General features: G+C 40.9%; 1 protein-coding gene across 1 annotated transcript in view; it reads left to right on the forward strand.

The window, feature by feature from the left end:
- The window catches only part of LOC122944578 (GPI inositol-deacylase-like), a 682,600-nt gene that overhangs the window by 99,474 nt on the left and 562,361 nt on the right, over positions 1-20,765 (forward strand). The window contains exon 7 of the mRNA XM_044303000.1: positions 5,591-5,699. Within this exon, the coding sequence (XP_044158935.1) occupies positions 5,591-5,699 (109 nt within the window). The remainder of the gene's footprint in view (positions 1-5,590; positions 5,700-20,765) is intronic.

A 20,765-nucleotide genomic window follows, 5' to 3' on the forward strand; every position in this document is an offset into this window, starting at 1 on the left:
ACAAAACTATTATACAGAGCCAATTGAATTAAATATACAGACACCTTCTTATACCAGCGTCTGGTTCTGCGGGAAACTAAATACGGAGACAACATCTGGTCATTGAAGTCCACCCCTCCCATGAGCAAATTATAGTCGTGGACTGAGAGGGGCTTTTCAATGACACGGGTTGCTCGCTCAATTTGTATTGTCGTGTCTGCGTGAATGGAGGAGAGCATGTAAACGTCACGCTTGTCTCTCCATTTCACCGCGAGCAGTTCTTCGTTACACAGTGCGGCCCTCTGCCCCCTTGCAAGACGGGTGGTAACGAGCCGTTGGGGGAAGCCCGCGCGACTAGTTTGCGCGGTACCACAGGTACCTAAAGAGGGCCACACTTGTGTAAAAATTGTCCACATAAAGATGGTACCCCTTGCCGAATAAGGGTGACACCAAGTCCCAAACTGTCTTCCCACTGCTCCCCAGGTAGTCAGGGCAACCGACCGGCTCCAGGGTCTGATCTTTTCCCTCATAGATCCGAAATTTGTGGGTATAGCCTGTGGCCCTTTCACAGAGCTTATACAAATTGACCCCATACCGGGCGCGCTTGCTTGGGATGTATTGTTTGAAGCCAAGGCGCCCGGTAAAATGTATCAGGGACTCGTCTACGCAGATGTTTTGCTCTGGGGTATACAAATCTGCAAATTTCTGGTTGAAATGGTCTATGAGGGGCCGAATTTTGTGGAGCCGGTCAAAAGCAAGGTGGCCTCTGGGACGGGAGGCGGTGTTGTCACTAAAGTGCAGGAAACGCAGGATGGCCTCAAAATGTGCCCAGGACATAGCAGCAGAGAACATGGGCATGTGATGAATCGGGTTCGTGGACCAATATGACCGCAATTCATGCTTTTTTGTCAGGCCCATGTTGAGGAGGTTTTTAAAAGGCAGATTTTGCTGGACTGGTTTATTTACACCATGTCCTATTTAAATCCCCCCCTGATGCACCCCTACAGTAGAAACTCCCAAAAAGTGACCAGGTCATTACGGACATGGTGATATCAAACATGTGTAGTGTATTTAATGTTTTTAATTTTTAATCAGTGATAAATGTTTTTTTTTTTTTTTTTTTTTACTTGTTTTTCACTTGTTTTTATTTATTCTTTACCCAGACCCACTTGGTTCTTGAAGATCTAGTGGGTCTGATGTCTGTATAATACAATCCATTACACTATATATTGTACTGTACTGTATTTTTACTTTACACTTTAGCAGAAGTCTGATCAGACTTAGCCTTACCATGGCAAGCCAGAAGCCTGTGAAGGCGTCCGGTTGCTATGATAATCATCACCCGCTGCCACAACAGAGCAGCGGGTAAAAGGACCGCGGCATGGAATGTGTTAAACGGCTGACATCTGTGCCTGCACAGATGTCAGCCGTTTCAAGCAGTGTGTCAGCAATGTGCTGATACTCTACTAACTGCTCGTCCATCCTGGAAATGAGAGAGGGTGGGCGGATGATCGAGCTCCTGCACTGCCTGCACATTCCCCCCTTCCGCACAGCCCGCCGACACATAACAATGAGGGCTGCAGGGGATGGAGTTAAAAATGAAAAGATGTGTCATTTTGAAGTTTCTGATTCCCGCAGTCACGGACCGCGGGGATCATAAAATTCTGAAAGCGCTGACAGGGTCATCTGTCGTGGAGACTGTGAATGGCGAACAATGTATTGTCTTCCGGGTGCTCGGCTTTGGCATATTGCAGATCGGATAAACAGATTGATAGGTGGGGCTGGGGATAACCCTGTCAACCCCGGTCATTGTTGTAGAAGATCACACTAGGGGTGATACTTAGTTGAATCTTATCATTTCTAACAATGCAGAGCTTGTTGGAAATGTTACTGTTCATGAAACAGTAGACAATAGTGATCACAATATAATTATATTCCACCTGAACTATAAAAAGCAAACTCTGGCTGGGTGAGAAAAAAGACAGAATTTTTAAAAGGCTGATTTCCCCAGGTCGAGGGCAGCATTTCAGGGCATAGACTGGGAGCAGATACTATCATAATAGTATTGAGGATAAATGGGATTGCTTTAAATCCATATTGGGTAATTACACTGCAAAATGTATTCCTGTAGGTAACAAGTATAAAAGGCCAAAAAAAATAAACCCCACATGGCTTACAGCTACTGTTAAAAGGGCAATAAATTGGGCATTTAAAAATACAGATCTGAAGTGTCAGCTGTAGCCCCTTTGACATTTACAAAGAGCTCAATAAAATTTGTAAAAAAAAAAAAAGTTAAAATCTTCACAACACAGCAGGTGGCAAAAGAGGGCAAAATAAATGCCCCAAAAATAAATATATAACTGCTAAAAAGCTCAGAGCAGGTAGGTCCCGTAAAAACTGGTAAAAAAGTAGGGGGGGGGGGTCATGAATATAAAGAAAAGGCAGGTTTACTAAATGTTTTTTTTTTTAGCCATGTATCTACAAAAGAAGAGAAAGGAGCTGGTATTGGTGGTGCCAGTGCTGATAATACTGTTAGTATAGTTCAGCAATATACTGTATTGTTCGCCTTATTAGACACACTTTTTTTTTTTTTTCGTCATTGCATTTTATGGGGCAAATACTATGGTGGTCATTATTAGAGGAGGATCAGGAAACGATTAATGCAGTGTTCCCTAGGCTATTTACTCACTGCTTCCTGGTCTTCCTCGGGTGACTGCTATGCTGTGTCCTGCGTACAGAGTCATGGCAAGAAGAACAGGAAGAGCAGGAGATGGGTCTCAGGAGCTGCAGTGTTGAGAGCAGGCGTGGTAAGTTGGTTTATTTTATTTTTTCTTTGATCTGAGCGCTAATTAATATGGGAGTCATTAACATGGAGATCTGATTAATATGGGGGCTTATTAACATTTGATGTCTGTTCTAAGCTCTGATTAACATTGGGAGTCTGAGCTATTTTGTTTCTTATTTTTTATCCTCTAAAACCTAGGTGCGTCTTATGGTGAAAAAATACGGTACTCAATTGGCTAACTGTAGATATGTAGAAGTTAAGTTAAATGTGATCAAGGCTCCAGGTCCAAATAGATTACACTGAAGAGTTCTTAAAGAAGTTAATTTCTTGCTATACCCCTGTTCATAATTTTTATAGATTCTCTAGGGACTGGTAAAGCGCCAAGTGACTGGCACAAGGCAAATGTGGTGCCTATATTCAAAAAGGGCTCTAGGTCCTCCACAGGTAATTGTAGACCATTAAGCTTATCTTGTTGTGGGAAAAATGTTTGAAGGACTCTTAATAAACCATGTACAGGAGTATGTGACTGGTAATAATATCATACATGATAACCAGCATGGGTTTACGAAGAACAGAAGAAGTCAGACTAACCTGATTTGCTTTTCTGAAGAGGTGAGTAAAAGCCTGGACAGAGTGGTGGCTGTGATTTAGTAGTGTTGGATTTTGCAAAGGCATTTGATACTGTCCCTCACAGATGTTTAATTGGTTAAATTAAGTCTATAGGCTTAGAAAGTATAGTTTGCAATTGGATTGAAAACTGGCTGAAGGACCGTGTCCAGAAACTTGTCAACAATGGTTCCTATTCTGAATGGTCCTGTGTTATAAGTGGTGTACCCCAAAGTTCAGTGCTGGATCCCCTATTGTTAAATATATTTATTAATTATATCGAGGAAGGGATTAATAGCACTGTTTTGATTTATGCAGATGACACCAAGTAGTACTGTGGAATCTATGGAAGATGTCCAAAAACTGCAGGCTGACATGGACACTCTGAGTGTTTGGGCATCAACTTGGCAAATGAGGTTCCATGTGGATAAATGTAAAGTTATGCATCTGGGTGGTCGTAATCTACATGCATCATATGCCCCAAGGGAGGTAAAGCCTCATGCACACGTCCGTGGAACATGGACCGTGAGATGCCGGCCTGGATTCCTGCTGAGTGCAGGAGCGCACGGCATCATTGGTTGCTAATGAGGCCGTGCGCTCCTGCACTCAGCAGGAATCCAGGCTGGTATCTCACGGTCCGTTTTCCACGGACGTGTGCATGAGGCTTAACACTGGGAGAGTCACTTGTAATAAAGGATTTGGGTGTACTTGTAGATCATAGAATAAATAACAGCATACAATGTCAGTTAGCTGATTCTAAGGCTAGCAGGATATTGTCATGTATTAAATGAGGCATGGGACACATAGGACAGTTTTTCCGCATATGTTGCCATAAAAACAAAAGCCAAAAACTGTTGCAGATTTGAATTATTTTTTCTAATTTCACCCCATTTGAATTTTTTTTCTAGCTTCCTACTACATTGTATGCAATACTGTATAGTGGAATTAGAAAGTACAACTTGTCCCACAAAATAAAAGCCCTCATACAGCTATGTGAAGTGAAAAGTAAAAAAAAAAAAAAGTTTTGGCCCAGGAAAAGCAAGGACTGAAAAACGAAAACACAGAAATGAAAAAACTAAACAAAAAAAACTCAGGTGGTGAAAGAGTTAAGGGTGTTATCTAAGAATTCATAATGTTGACTATCCTAAGGAAGTAAATGGTTTAAAGCTAAGGACAGTAATAATTAACCATTTAAAAAAAAAAAATAATAGTAGCATATTTTATCTTTTCACTTAACTTTTTTCTTCCTGATGGTTCCCCACTCTAACCAAGGGAGTTTTGTATATGTCGTATGGCTATCACCTGCACCAGTCTGGTCCCATTGATGCCTGTTTGAAAGACTTTTACTGTACATAGCTATTTTGGTCTGCGTGGATACAAACAGCATTGTCAATCTAAGGGTTCTTTCACATTTGTGTTGTTCTTTTCCGGCATAGAGTTCCGTCGTCGGGGCTCTATGCCGGAAAAATCCTGATCAGGATTATCCCCATGCATTCTGAATGGAGAGAAATCCGTTCAGGATGTCTTCAGTTCAGGACCGGAACGTTTTTTGGCCGGAGAAAATACTGCAGCATGCTGCGCTTTTTGCTCCGGCCAAAAATCCTGAACACTTGCCGCAAGGCCGGATCCGGAATTAATGCCCATTGAAAGGCATTAATCCGGATCCGGCCTTAAGCTAAACGTTTAGCTTTTTCTGAATGGTTACCATGGCTGCCAGGACGCTAAAGTCCTGTTTGCCATGGTAAAGTGTAGTGGGGAGCGGGGGAGCAGTATACTTACCGTCCGTGCGGCTCCCGGGGCGCTTCAGAGTGACGTCAGGGCGCCCCACGCGCATGGATGACGTGATCGCATGGATCATCCATGCGCATGGGGCGCTCTGACGTCATTCTGGAGCGCCCCGGGAGCCGCACGAGCGGTAAGTATACTGCTCCTCCGCTCCCCACTACTACTATGGCAACCAGGATTTAATAGCGTCCTGGCTGCCATAGTAACACTGAACGCATTTTGAAGACTGATCTCAGTTCACTTGCGTTTTTCCGGATCCGGCGTGTAATTCCGGCAAATGGAGTACACGACGGATCCGGACAACGCAAGTGTGAAAGAGCCCTAAGATGTTTTCAGTATTAGACCTGTGTGTTTTTTCATTTTAGCAGTTAAAATATATACATATTATATATGCATTGATTTAACTTTTTAATTGTTTTAAATTCTTTCTCTAAGTGATGAACTACCACTTCAGCTGTCTGCCAAGTTGCATGTTCCTCAACCCCAAAATGACAGTAGGATGGTAAAATTAACTCTGTACACATCTAAAGATTGCCATTATGAGGTAAGGAGTGTCCTGTAATTTACAACTTTTCTTCCATTTAAAATGTATCCAAAAATTTCACATATTTTTCATGTTTTTTCTTATATTCCAAACCTATTTAATATTTGCAAGCAGTTCTGTTGAGCTGCGGCACTTGAATTAACAGCTCGATATTGACATGTTTGTTGAGAAGTTATCTTTGCAGAACAGGAAGTGTCATCTTTATAGCAGGGAAGGGTGGCACTCCACTTCTTTAAGCCTCTTGCTCACGACTGTGGTTTGGTTCTGCATCCGAGCCGCATTTTTTTGCGACTTGGGTGCGAACCCATTCACTTAAATGGGGCCACAAAAGATGTGGACAGCACTCCTTGTGCTGCCCGCATCCGTTGCTCCATTCCGTAGCCCCACAAAAATTATAGATCATGTCCTATTCTTGTCCATTTTGCGGACAAGAATAGGCATTTCTATAATGGCCTATTCTGTTCCATTCCGCAAATTGCGGAAGGCACACGGGTGGCATCCGTGTTTTGTAGATCCGCAATTTGCAAAAGGGTAAAAACCCAGTAGACTAAGAATGTAGAGATTCACGGCACTCGAAATTATAATAAAATACTTATTATTCCATCCTTAAGATGCACATACAGAGATTACGGCCAACGTTTCAGTTAGTGACAGACCTTGTTCATGGCCTTAATAGTAGGGAGCAATGAAGTAGTCAGATGGTGTCCTAGGGACGCCATCTGACTACTTCATTGCTCCCTGCTATTTAGATCCGTGATGTACTGAAACATTGGCCATGATCTTTATAGATAAGACATGGATGATTGGAAAAAAAAAAATTACAAAAAAAAATTGTCAACAGTATATATAGTTTTCTGAATATACAGTACATTCTTTTTAAAGTGGACCTATCACACCAAATGCAGCAGGCACCTGGCTGCAGTGACGGAATGGTAAACACGCTGTAATTTAACCCCTCAGGTGCTGCGATCAAAAGTGATTGTGGCATCTGTGAGGTAAGGCAGAGGGATGTGGCTCCCTCTGCTTTCCAATTGTAGCCCCTGCAGTGTCATCGTGGGGCTCCGATCAGTTACCATGACAGCCTTCTGAGGTTTCCCAGGGCTGTCAAAGTAATCTTCCTGCTGAGCTATGTACAAGGCATACCGTAGCTCAGCAGATAGAGTGGCAGAATGCTATTCACCCTAATATATCTCTTTTAGCGTGAATGGGACAAGGGACCAAAAGATCATTGATCAATCCCCCCTCTTTCCCAATTTAACATATAAAAACAAATAATACAAAATTTAGATATTACCGCTTCTGAAAATGTCTGAACTATTAAAACCTCATACAGCTCCATGGATGGAAATTTTAAAAAGTTATGACAGAAAATGGCGATTCAAAGACATTTTGTTTTATTTAAAAGATTTTTATTTATTTAAAAGTAGTCAATAGGGCTGAGCGAACTCAAACTTTACAGGTTCGGATTCAGCGTTCGGGCAGTGGAGGAATCCCGTTATGCCCTTATAATGGAATATATAAGGAATTCTATGACAGAATGCAAAACGGAAGCCTTTAAGAGGCATTCCATTTTGATCTGTCATAATAGAAGTCTATGGCCAAGCATAGCGGATCCGTCTGGTTTCCGTTATGCAGAACGAAAAACAAAGTCTTGCATAATCGAAGATCCATTATGGTTGGCCATAGACTTTTATTCTAATGGGTCAAAACGGAATGCCTCTTAAAGGCTTCCGTTTTGCATTCCGTCATAGAATTCTGTTATATTCTGTTATAACGAAATCCATAACTGGATTCCTCTACTGCCCGAACACCGAACCTGTAAAGTTCGGGTTCGCTCATCCCTAGTAGTGAAATAAAAGAAAAACTATAGAAGTTTGGTATCACCGTAATCATTTTGACCCACAGAATAAGGACGTCATTTTAGCGCACAGTGAATGCCGTAATGTCATAACCTAAAAAACCTTGTTGCAATTTTTTTTTCTTTCAATTTCACACCACAAAAATTTGTATACCGTTTTCCAATACATGACATGATAAATTAACCCCTTCAAGACCAATCCAGTTTATACCATCTGGACCAAGCCACATTTTGCAAATCTGACGTTTTATTTTAGGTTATAATAACTTTTACTTATCCAAGCCATTCTGAGATTGTTTTCTCGTGACACATTGTACTTCATGTTAGTGATGAATGCGAGTCAATATATTTTACCTTTATTTATAAAAAAATCCCAAATGTACAGAATTTTTTGAAAAATTAGCAATTTTCTAAATTTGAATATGTTTGGTTTTCTGACAGATAGTGGTAACTCACAAAATAGTTATTACTTTATATTTACCATATGTCTGCTTCATGTTTGCATCATTTTGTTGAAAGAAAAAGGAAAAAGTCTGGTACCGTGTTAGCCAATAGAAAAATGGTTTAGTGCTCTCATTAAGACAAACAAAATAAGAGTATTGCAGGTTTGATACCTTTTAATGGCTAACAAAAATAGAAGTAATGATGTTACATAGCGAGCTTTCGAGACATCACCAGTCTCTTCATCAGGCGTACTACAAAAATATATGAAGAAACAGCAATATATATACAATAAGAACAGAGGCATGGGGGTAATGAATGGACATTTGAGAGAGAAAAAATAAATAAATAAAAAAAATAAAAAATGAACAACATATTAAAGATCTAGAGAATGAGACCTTAATTATCTTACAGATAAGGGGTGTGAAAGTTTTATGGTCTCTAAGCATTTCTGTAGCCCAGGACACAATGTAGAACATATGAAAGTTCTCATATTAAAAGGTAACTTCAAATCCCAAAAAGCTAGAAGAATTTGGGAATACAAATTTATAACACTGCTTGACACTTTGAATACTGGACTGAATTTGTCCCCGGGATTTATGACACACTACAAGATCTAAAGAGTCTTCTGAAGACATAGTTGGGGCACCAGGTCTCTGAGATAACATCAATTTAGAGACCATAAAACTTTCACACCCCTTATCTGTAAGATAATTAAGGTCTCATTCTCTAGATCTTTAATATGTTGTTCATTTTTTATTTTTTTTATTTATTTATTTTTTCTCTCTCAAATGTCCATTCATTACCCCCATGCCTCTGTTCTTATTGTATATATATTGCTGTTTCTTCATATATTTTTGTAGTACGCCTGATGAAGAGACTGGTGATGTCTCGAAAGCTCGCTATGTAACATCATTACTTCTATTTTTGTTAGCCATTAAAAGGTATCAAACCTGCAATACTCTTATTTTGTTTCTCTTAATGAGAGCACTAAACCATGCATCATTTTGTAAATGTTTTTTTTTTGGACATTAGAAAGCTTAGAAGTTAGAAGGAAATTTAAAAAAAAATTCTGAACGTTTCCAAAACCCACTTTTTATGGACCAGTTTAGGTCTGAAGTCACTTAGTGGGGCTTATATAATAGAAACCACCCAAAAATGCCTTTTAAGTGTTCCACCAGAATTAAATGGAAAATGGAGGTGAATTTTTAAAATTTCACTTTTTTGGAAGATTTTTCCATTTAGATCCATTTTTCCTGCAACCCAGCATGGGTTAACAGCAAAATAAACCTTAATATTTGTTACCCTGATTCTTAAGTTTACAGAAGCACCCCATATGTGGTCATAAAGGGCTATATGAGTGCACAGCGGGGCTCAGAATGGGAAGAACACTGTGTGGCTTTTAGAAGGCATATTTTGCTGGAATAATTTTCAGACACCATGTCACATTTGATGACACCCTGAGGCACCCCAACAGTGAAAAAACCCCAAAAGCAACTCCATTATGGATAATGCACCCACCAAGGAATTTTTCAAGGGGTTCACTGAGCACTTTGGTCCAATAGCAGTTTCATAGAATTTAGAAAGACTTGGCAGTGAAATTGAAAAATGTCATATTTTACAATAATATAATATACAATAATATACAATTTATAATAAAATTTTAATTTTAACAAGGAGTATCAGGAGAAAATGCACCCCATAATCTGTTAAACATTTACTCCTGAATATGCCAACACCTCATATGTGGTTGTAAAGTGCCGTATGAGCACATAGCGGGGCTCAGAATGGGAGGAACACCGTGTGGCTTTTGGAAGGCAGATTTTGCTGGAATAATTTTCAGGCACCATGTCGCATTTGAAGACACCCTGAGGCACCCCAACAGTGAAAACGCCAAAACCGAGGCTCTAGGGGTGCCAGAACATATAAGGAAATTGAAGAAATGCTTCATTTAATAAAATGACACTTTTCAATGTATTCTTCTAGGGGTATAATGGGAATTTTTAAGTAAAAATATATATATATACATATATATATATATATATATATATATATATTTTTTATTTTTATTTTTTTTATTTTTTTGTTTGGGGGGGGGGGGGGGAGCTATTATTGGATAGCCAAATGGAAAATGCTAAACTGAAAAGGTCTTCCCATGGATTAATTAAGAAATTAATGAAATGGACTTAATGGATATCAGTGGAGGTGTGATAAACTTGAAAGCACTCTCCAATGCAGAGGCCCGGTTTAGAGGGGGTAGGTCTGACAGTAGTGAGTGGTGTCTGTCTCAGCTGTGAGGGAGGAGGGGCTGGGGGCCGGCATCTGCTTTTATAATAACAGCGGGCCTCGTGCAGTGACTGTATTCTACTACACGGCACCGCTCACTGTATAATCGTATCTTTAATAGTTAATTATTAGGTATATAATCGCATAATCAGAGCCTGTATACGGTACTTACAACTACAAGCGCTCGGTAGGTAGCAGAGAGAAAGGAGGAGGCAGGCCGGGAGAACGGGCGCCGGCAGCGTGAGTCACTACGTCACACGCCTGCGCCGCCCACTTTATGAATGAAGCAGGCGGCGTGGGCGCATGACGTAGTGACTCACGCTGCCAGTGCCCCGTCCTCCCGGCCGGCCTTCTCCCTCCTCTCTGCTACCTACCGAGCGCTTGTAGTTGTAAGTACCGTATACAGGTGCTGATTATGCGATTATATACATAACAATTAACTGTTACAGATACAATTATACAGTGAGCGGGGCCCGTGTAGTAGAATACAGTCACTGCACGGGTCCCGCGGTCATTATAAAAGCAGATGTGACCCCCACCCCCTGTATTGAGGGTCATTCACTACAGGGACACTGTTATGGAGGGGATCTGTGGATGACACATATCATAAGATGCTATATATGTGCCATCCACAGATCCCCCCCATAAATGTCAAACACAGATCCCCCATAACAGTGCGTCACCCACAGATCCCCCATAACAGTGCGTCACCCACAGATCCCCCATAACAGTGCGCCATCCACAGACCACAATTAGTTCAAAACCCAGCAAAAGCACACCTTTTGGTTCAAAATATTTTTTTTTCTTATTTTCCTCCTCAAAAACCTAGGTGCATCTTATGGGCCGGTGCGTCTTATAGGGTGAAAAATGTGGTACTTCAGGGAAATGCTGCCCATGAAACCCCAGAAGCACTGAAAAAACTGCCCTCTCCTTTTTGAACACCAAAAATCAATTTTTTTAATTATTTTTTTTTCTGAAATTCCAAGAGGGTCCCCCATGACCAGCTGTTCTGTGGATGACAAAGGCATTATATAGTGACACTTGGGTTAGGTATATAGCAATTTTTTGTACCACACCTTAGATTTTCTTAATAGAAAAAGGGAATATCCCACAGCGCAAAAACCACCCAGTGGTTGGATTGATGAGGGTTCTTTTTATTTAAGCAAGCGGTACATCGCGTTTCGGGGATATACCCCTTCTTCAGGTACAATTGACTTGCATACACAAAAGTAAAATTACATACATTTAAATACAATGTAAAAAAACGCCAAAAACAAAGGAGGCGGGTCAGAGCTCAGCAAAGAGGGGGGGGGGGGGAATTGTTAGCTGACTTGGAAAATAGCTTTTAATCAGTCCTCTTTGAGTCCTTATTCTAAAGATCGACCATCACAGTGGTGCGATCTCTGATTCTAAGTAAAACGTAAGGGTGATGATTCCGGGGAGCCTGTGTGGGCGCAGGACCTTGGGGAGTCATGTGATACGATCACATGACCTGTAGCAGCGAGCGCAGTGGCAGTGCGGCCGCATAAGGAGACGGCCGGTCACATGGTCCTGCGGCCGGTCACGTTGTCTGGCGGCTGCGTACGTCACACCCCGTCTCTCAGCAACCAAAAGCTGATGCCACGTCAGAGAGGGGGAGTGTGAGACCGGCTGGCAGGAGGACAGTCCGTTCGTTCATATCATGTAGTTGAAGAGAGAGCTGGATAAAGGAGACTTATTTTATACTGTAATAACCCTGTTGGTGCGATAAAATAAAGTATAAAACAAACGGTACTGGTGTTAGGCTATTTCAAGAAATCCTTGTTAAAATAAAATGTTTTGGGTGCAATACTTGAAAAACAGAATGAAATGTTTGCATATAGCTGTTGCGAATGATAAGGTGATCCTTATGCATAGTGGAGGGTATAAACATGTAGGTACAGTGTGTTATGGCAATAAAACGTGGGTAAAAAAAAAAAAAAAAAAAAAAAAAAAAATATATATATATATATATATATATATGGTGTGATGAAATACAATAATTAGTTTATTAAAACTGGACCAATATCAAAAAGAGACACTTAAAAGGGTAAAATGGGAATGTGTAGAGGATTAATGGATAAAGAGGGATATGTAGAGTATGGTTAAAAATTTAGAATATGGTTAAAAATTTTGCTATAATTCAGTGACCCAATTGGTGCCAGATAGACGTAAACTATATATATTGTTTGATGAAGTACATCGGTTTATTTACTAAAACTGGATCAATATCAATAAGAGACACTAAAAGGGTATGATGGCAATGTAAAAAGGATAATTGGAATAAAAAGAGTATGTTGAATGTGATTAAAACGTCGCTATAATAACGTGGTTCACTTGGTGCCGGATAGAGGTAAACTATATATATGAAATAGCTTACTGAATAATTAATAGATCCTTGGGTAAGTGTCTTGGGTCAGACAGAGGAGGGGGAAGGTATATGGAATTTCATGTGTGCTCGTGGTGACATGAAAAAGAGAGAATTTGGTGAGGGCATAAAGCAAAGGAGGAATTGATTATTGGGCGTGGGTAGTAACGGGGGGGGGGGGCTTCATAAATTGATTTCAAAGGCTTCATTTAGGCCATATGGATTAACCACTTCAACCCCCCTAGCTGAAACACCCTTAATGACCAGGCCACTTTTTACACTTCTGCACTACACTACTTTCACCGTTTATTGCTCGGTCATGCAACTTACCACCCCAATGAATTTTACCTCCTTTTCTAATCACTAATAGAGCTTTCATTTGGTGGTATTTCATTGCTGCTGAAATTTTTACATTTTTTGTTATTTTCAAAATGTAACGATTTTTTTTGCAAAAAAAAATGTAAATTTTCACTTTCAGTTGTAAAATTTTGCAAAAAAAAAACCTCCATAAATAAATTATTCGCTAAATTTATTGTTCTACATGTCTTTGATAAAAAAAAAAATGTTTGGGTAAAAAAATAAATAAAAATGGTTTGGGTAAAAGTTATAGCGTTTACAAACTATGGTACAAAAATGTGAATTTCTGCTTTTTGAAGCAGCTCTGACTTTCTGAGCACCTTTCATGTTTCCTGAGGTTCTACAATGCCCAGACCCCATTTCGGAAAGTAGACACCCTAAGGTATTACACTGATGGGCATAGTGAGTTCATAGAACTTTTTATTTTTTGTCACAAGTTAGCGGAAAATGATGATTTTTATTTTTATTTTTCTTACAAAGTCTCATATTCCACTAACTTGTGACAAAAAAATAAAAACTTCCATGAACTCACTATGCCCATCACAAAATACCTTAAGGTGTCTTCTTTCCAAAATGGGGTCACTTGTGAAGTAGTTATGCTGCCCTGGCATTTTAGGGGCCCATATGCGTGAGAAGTAGTTTGAAATCAAAATGTGTAAAAAATGACCTGTAAAATCCTAAAGGTGCTCTTTGGAATGTGTACCCCTTTGCCCACCTAGGCGGCAAAAAAGTGTCACACATCTGGTATTGCCGTACTCAGGAGAAGTTGGGAAATGTGTTTTGGGGTGTCATTTTACATATACCCATGCTGGGTGAGAGAAATATCTTGGCAAAAGACAACTTTTCCCATTTTTTTTTTATACAAAGTTGGCATTTGACCAAAATATTTATCTCACCCAGCATGGGTATATGTAAGATGACACCCCAAAACACATTGCCCAACTTCTCCTGAGTACGGCGATACCACATGTGTGACACTTTTTTGCAGCCTAGGTGCGCAAAGCGGCCCAAATTCCTTTTAGGAGGGCATTTTTAGACATTTGGATCCCAGACTTCTTCTCACGCTTTCGGGCCCCTAAAATGCCAGGGCAGGATAAATACCCCACATGTTCATAGAAATGTTTTTTTTGGCACAAGTTAGCAGAAATTTTTTATTTTTTTTGTATTTTCTCACAAAGTCTCCCTTTCCGCTAACTTGGGACAAAAATTTCAATCTTTCATGGACTCAATATGCCCCTCACGGAATACCTTGGGGTGTTTTCTTTCCGAAATGGGGTTACATGTGGGGTATTTATACTGCCCTGGCATTTTAGGGGCCCTAAAGCGTGAGAAGAAGTCTGGAATATAAATGTCAAAAAAAATTTACGCATTTGGATTCCGTGAGGGGTATGGTGAGTTTATGTGAGAATTTATTTTTTGACACAAGTGGAATATGAGACTTTGTAAGAAAAATAAAATAAAAATAAAATATCTATTTCCGCTAACTTGTGCCCAAAAAAATGTCTACATGGAGCCTTACAGGGGGTGATCAATGACAGGGGGGTGATCAGGGAGTCTGTATGGGGTGATCACCCCCCTGTCATTGATCACCCCCTGTAAGGCTCCATTCAGACGTCCGTATGTGTTTTGCGGATCTGATCCATGTATCCGTGGATCCGTATCACACGGACATCTGAATGGAGCCTTACAGGGGGGTGATCAATGAGAGGGGGGTGATCAGGGAGTCTATATGGGTGATCACCCACCTGTCATTGATCACCCCCCTGTAAGGCTCCATTCAGTCGTCCGTATGTGTTTTGCAGATCCGATCCATGTATCCGTGGATCCGTAAAAATCATACGGACGTCTGAATGGAGCCTTACAGGGGGGTGATCAATGACAGGGGTGATCAGGGAGTCTATATGGGGTGATCATGGGTGATCAGGGGTTCCTAAGGGGTTAATAAGTGACGGGGGGGTGTAGTGTAGTGGTGTTTGGTGGTACTTTACACAGCTACCTGTGTCCTCTGGTGGTCAATCCAAACAAAAGGGACCACCAGAGGACCAGGTAGCAGGTATATTAGACACTGTTATCAAAACAGCGTCTAATATACCTGTTAGGGGTTAAAAAAAAACGCATCTCCAGCCTGCCAGCGAACGATCGCTGCTGGCAGGCTGGAGATCCTGTCTCTTACCTTCCGTTCCTGTGAACGCGCGCGCCTCTGTGCACGTGTTCACAGGAAGTCTCGGCTCTAGCGAGATGACGCGCCGATGCATCACTCCGCGCAGAGCTACCGCCTCCGGACCGCGGATCTGCGTTAGGCGGTCCGAAGGCGGTTAAGGCAATTCAATTTGTATATCCAGAACATCTTGCGTTTCCTCAGTCTGGATGATATTATATCTGTTTGATCGAACTTGTTCAATCGGAGTGACCGTGAATCCCAGAAAAGATCCTTGATGGTGGACAGTGGCATGGCTAGAGATGCTGTGTTGGAGGAATTTCTTCTTCACATTGGATCTGTGCTTATTGAGCCGATTGCGCAAGGTTTGTATAGTGCGACCCACATAGCGGAGATTACAAGGGCATGTGATGAGATAAATGATGTTTGATGATCCGCAATTCAATTCATCCTTAATTATAAAAGATTCGTTATTTCGGCCCAAAACAGATGTGGTGATGTTTAGAGATCTGCAGCAAAGGCATCTTGATTGATTACACCTATAGCTCTCCGGTGTCCTGGTGCTGACTGGTCTGGCCACTTGTTCCCGTCTATTCTTCAATTTGCTTGGGGCTAACATATTTTTCAGTGATCTTGCTCTTCTAAACACTAAAGAAGGTTGTTTAGTTATTTCTGTGTTCAGAAAGGGGTCCTTTTTTTAGAATATACCAGTGTCTGAGCAGGACTCTCTGGATATCTGTATGGTTACTGTTATAGGTAGTTAAAAAGTTAGTGATATTGCGTTTCGTGTCATTTAGTTTTTTGGTTCATACCAGACATTCTGATTGTGTCAATGATTTAGCTTTATTGAAGGCTGTATCTATAATATCTGTTGAATAGCCCTTTTGTATGAACCTAGACCGAATGACACTACTTTGTGTGATGAAGTCATCATCCCTGGAGCAGTTGCGCCTAGTCCGCTTGAATTGGCTATACGGGATGTTTTTCTTCCATTTTTTAAAATGTTCGCTTGAATAATCCAGGTAACTATTGCAGTCAACTTTTTTTTTTTTTTAAATGTTCATGTGTTGACTGTTCCATTGTTTATTCTTAATTCCAGATCAAAATATTCAGCTGTAGACTTGTCACTTGTGCCTGAAATAGTTAGGCCCCAGTTGGTAGAATTGAGGTGTTCAATAAAACTATTTATTGTTAAAAGATCCCCCTCCCAAATCAGGATCAGATCGTCAATATGACGACGGTAAAAAATGATGTTTCATGCCCAATATTTTGATTTGTAAATAAAAGTATCCTCAAAAGCCCCCATAAAAAGATTAGCGAAACTGGGCGTGAAACACGTACCCATTGTGGCCCCTTTTGTCTGTAGATACAAAGAGTCTTCAAACTTATAAATATTATGAGTAAGAATAAAATGGATACTTCTTAAAATAAAATCATTTTGTTCTGATGGTAATTGGTCGTCAATATCTAAAAAACCTTTTACACAGTTGATTCCCAAATCGTGCTGGATATTTGAGTAAAGGGATGTGACATCTAAGGTCAACCAGTGGTATGTTTCTTTCCATTCAATGTTCTGTAGAAGCTGTATTAGGGTAGTAGAATCTCTGAGATAATATGGTAGTTGTACTACATATTTTTGTAAAAAAAGGTCAACGTAATGGGATAGGTTGCACGTGAGTGATGAAATACCTGACATGATAGGGCGGCCAGGAGGATTGGAAATGATCTTGTGGATTTTTGGTAAGTGATAAAAGGTGGCAATAACTTCTGTAACATGGATGTAATTATATTCCTTTTTGCTCAGAATGTGGGATGCTGAGTTGATGAGGGCCTTGAATGACTGCTGGTGTTCCTTGAAAGGGTTTTCTGCCAGCTGTTGGTAATATTCAGTGTCAGACAGTATCCGTATTGCCTCCTTAATGTAGTTAATCCTATCCTGTAGAACAATGCCACCTCCTTTGTCCGCGTTGTGGATTAATAGATTCGGGGTATCCTGTAGTGGTTTGATAGCCAACTTTTCTTTAGCGCTGAGATTATGTTTCTCGATTTGTATTTTATCAATCGATCTAAAATCATCTAAAACCAGATCATAAAAGGTTTCTATAAAGTTCCCCCTATGATGTAGGGGGTAAAAGTTGGATCGTGGCCTCAGATCAGTATTGATGAACTGTTCTTTAGGTATGGAATCTGCCAGTACTTCCGGTGGGTCCGCCTCTTTTTTATGATTCGCTATGATGTTAAAATGTCTCTTTAGAGTGAGATTTCTGATGAAGTTGTGTAAATCAAGGAAGAGGTTGAATCCATCAACTTTCGCAGATGGACAGAATGAGAGGCCTTTGGATAAAACCTTTGTTTCTTCTTGGTTCAATAGCTAACTAGAAAGGTTGAAGATCTTTATCTCTTTCTTCTGGTTGCGTGCTGACTTCAAATTCTTCTTTTGGGCTTGGCCCCCCTACTACCTCTCCTACATTTTTGCTTTTTAAATTTCTGGTTCCCAGCGGACGGAAATAGTTGGTTATCGTGACCGTGGTTGGGCTTTTTAATATTGGGTACGCTGAGACCGGTGTGAGTAGGGGGGGTAATGATAAAAAAGAAAGCTGGCCTTTTGTCATCTGTAATGAGAGGTCAGAGAGAGCAGTGGTTCCAAGGTCCAGTTCTGTAGCTGAACAGGTTTGGCCTGATGGTGGAGTGATAACTTCTGCAGGAATGGTGCAGAATTGGGTGGGGGACTCAGTGTGTATTGTGAGGAGTGAGTCCAATTCTACCGATGTAGACGGGGATACTGGAGTAGTGGATTGCATGGGCAACGATTTGTGTGTGGAGCTTTTGATGAAATAGGTAGGAGGTAAATTTAAGTGTGCGCATTCGGAAAGCACTTCCTGGCTGAAACAACCCAAGGTTGGGATGGGTGTAGGGGAAGGAAAACCTCCCATATCAATTGTAGTGGAAGGGTGAGCGATCCTGGGGGATAACTCAATGACGGTGGATGGGGTAGCAACTGTAATGTTTGAATGTACAGTATCAGGTGGAGCAGGCGAATAGAGCATGTTGGATGTGTGTTGACTAACGACGGTGGTGCTTCACTGGGTGGGCTTGATACCTGGTAGAGTCTTGCTTCCTAGAGGGTGGGACATGTCTACTACTATGGGTGTACGTGCTTCTATGCTGGGGTTTGGAGCCGCCATGGTGGGCAGTATTAGGTGGATCTCTCGTATTGGGAACTGTAGCCCTTTGGTGAGTGGTGGGTCTCTGGATATTGTCTGGAGGTTGGTTATTAATCCCATAGGGTTTTGTCCAGAATTTGATGTTATCCATCTCAAATTCAGTTCTATCCCTTGACAGTTTGCCTGCCTTTTTGTTCAAAATATCTTTTTCTATCGCCATAGCTTGTGCTGTGATTGATCTCTCATATTTGGTGAAGAGATCGATCACAGAGATCGATCACAGCACAAGCTCTGGCTATAGAAAAATATATTTTGAGCAAAAGGCAGGCAAACTGTCAAGGGATAGAACTGATTTTGAGACGGATAACATCAAATTCTAGACAAAACCCTATGGGATTAATAACCAACCTCCAGACAATATCCAGAGACCCACCACTCACCAAAGGGCTACAGTTCCCAATACGAGAGATCCACCTAATACTGCCCACCATGGCGGCTCCAGACCCCAGCATAGAAGCATGTACACCCATAGTAGTAGACATGTCCCACCCTCTAGGAAGCAAGACTCTACCAGGTATCAAGCCCACCCAGTGAAGCACCACCGTCGTTTCAGTCAACATACATCCAACATACACTATTCGCCTGCTCCACCTGATACTGTACATTCAAACATTACAGTTGCTACCCCATCCACCGTCATTGAGTTATCCCCCAGGATCACTCACCCTTCCACTACGATTGATATGGGAGGTTCTCCTTCCCCTACACCCATCCCAACCTTGAGTTGTTTCAGCCAGGAAGTGCTTTCCAAGTGCGCACCCTTAAATTTACCTCCTACCTCTTTCATCAAAAGCTCCACACACAAATCGTTGCCCAGGCAATCCACTACTCCAGTATCCCCGTCTACATTGGTAGAATTGGACTCACTCCTCACAATACACACTGAGTCCCCTACCCAATCCTGCACCATTCCTGCAGAAATTATCACTCCACCATCAGGCCAAACCTGTTCAGCTACAGAACTGGACCTTGGAACCACTGCTCTCTCTGACCTCTCATTACAGATGACAAAAGGCCAGCTTTCTTTTTTATCATTACCCCCCCTACTCACACCGGTCTCAGCGTACCCAATATTAAAAAGCCCAACCACGGTCACGATAACCAACTATTTCCGTCTGCTGGGAACCAGAAATTTAAAAAGCAAAAATGTAGGAGAGGAAGAATTTGAAGTCAGCACGCAACCAGAAGAAAGAGATAAAGATCTTCAACATTTCTAGTTATCTATTGAACCAAGAAGAAACAAAGGTTTTATCCAAAGGCCCCTCATTCTGTCCATCTGCGAAAGTTGATGGATTCAACCCTCTTCCTTCATTTACACAACTTCATCAGAAATCTCACTCTAAAGAGACATTTTAACATCATAGCGAATCATAAAAAAGAGGCGGACCCACCGGAAGTACTGGCAGATTCCATACCTAAAGAACAGTTCATCAATACTGATCTGAGGCCACGATCCAACTTTTACCCCCTACATCATAGGGGGAACTTTATAGAAACCTTTTATGATCTGGTTTTAGATGATTTTAGATCAATTGATAAAATACAAATCGAGAAACATAATCTCAGCGCTAAAGAAAAGTTGGCTATCAAACAACTACAGGATAACCCAGATCTAATAATCCACAACGCGGACAAAGGAGGTGGCATTTTTCTACAGGATAGGAACGACTACATTAAGGAGGAGATACGGATACTGTCTGACACTGAATATTACCAACAGCTGGCCGAAAACCCTCTCAAGGAGCACCAGCAGTCATTCAAGGCCCTCATCAACTCAGCATCCCACATTCTGAGCAAAAAGGAATATAATTACATCCATGTTACAGATCCAGTTATTGCCACCTATTATCACTTGCCAAAAATCCACAAGAGCATTTCCAATCCTCCTGGCCGCCCTATCATTTCAGGCATTTTATCACTCACGTGCAACCTATCCCATTACGTTGACATTTTTTTGCAAAAATATGTAGTACAGCTACCATCTTATCTCAGAGATTCTACTACCCTAATACAGCTTCTACAGAACATTGAATGAAAAGAAACATACTACTGGTTGACCTTAGATGTCACATCCCTTTACTCAAATATCCAGCACGATTTGGGCATCAACTGTGTAAAAGTTTTTTTTTAGATATTGATGACCAATTACCATCAGAACAAAATGATTTTATTTTAAGAAGTATCCATTTTATTCTTACTCATAATATTTTTAAGCTTGAAGACTCTTTGTATCTACAGACAAAAGGGACCATGATGAGTACAGGTTTTGTGCCCAGTTTCTCTAATCTTTTTATGGGGGCTTTTGAGGATACTTTTATTTACAAATCAAAATATTGGGCACGAAACATAATTTTTT

This window comes from Bufo gargarizans, chromosome 8 (genome assembly GCF_014858855.1).
Source record: "Bufo gargarizans isolate SCDJY-AF-19 chromosome 8, ASM1485885v1, whole genome shotgun sequence".
NCBI classification, from domain to species: Eukaryota; Metazoa; Chordata; class Amphibia; order Anura; family Bufonidae; genus Bufo; species Bufo gargarizans.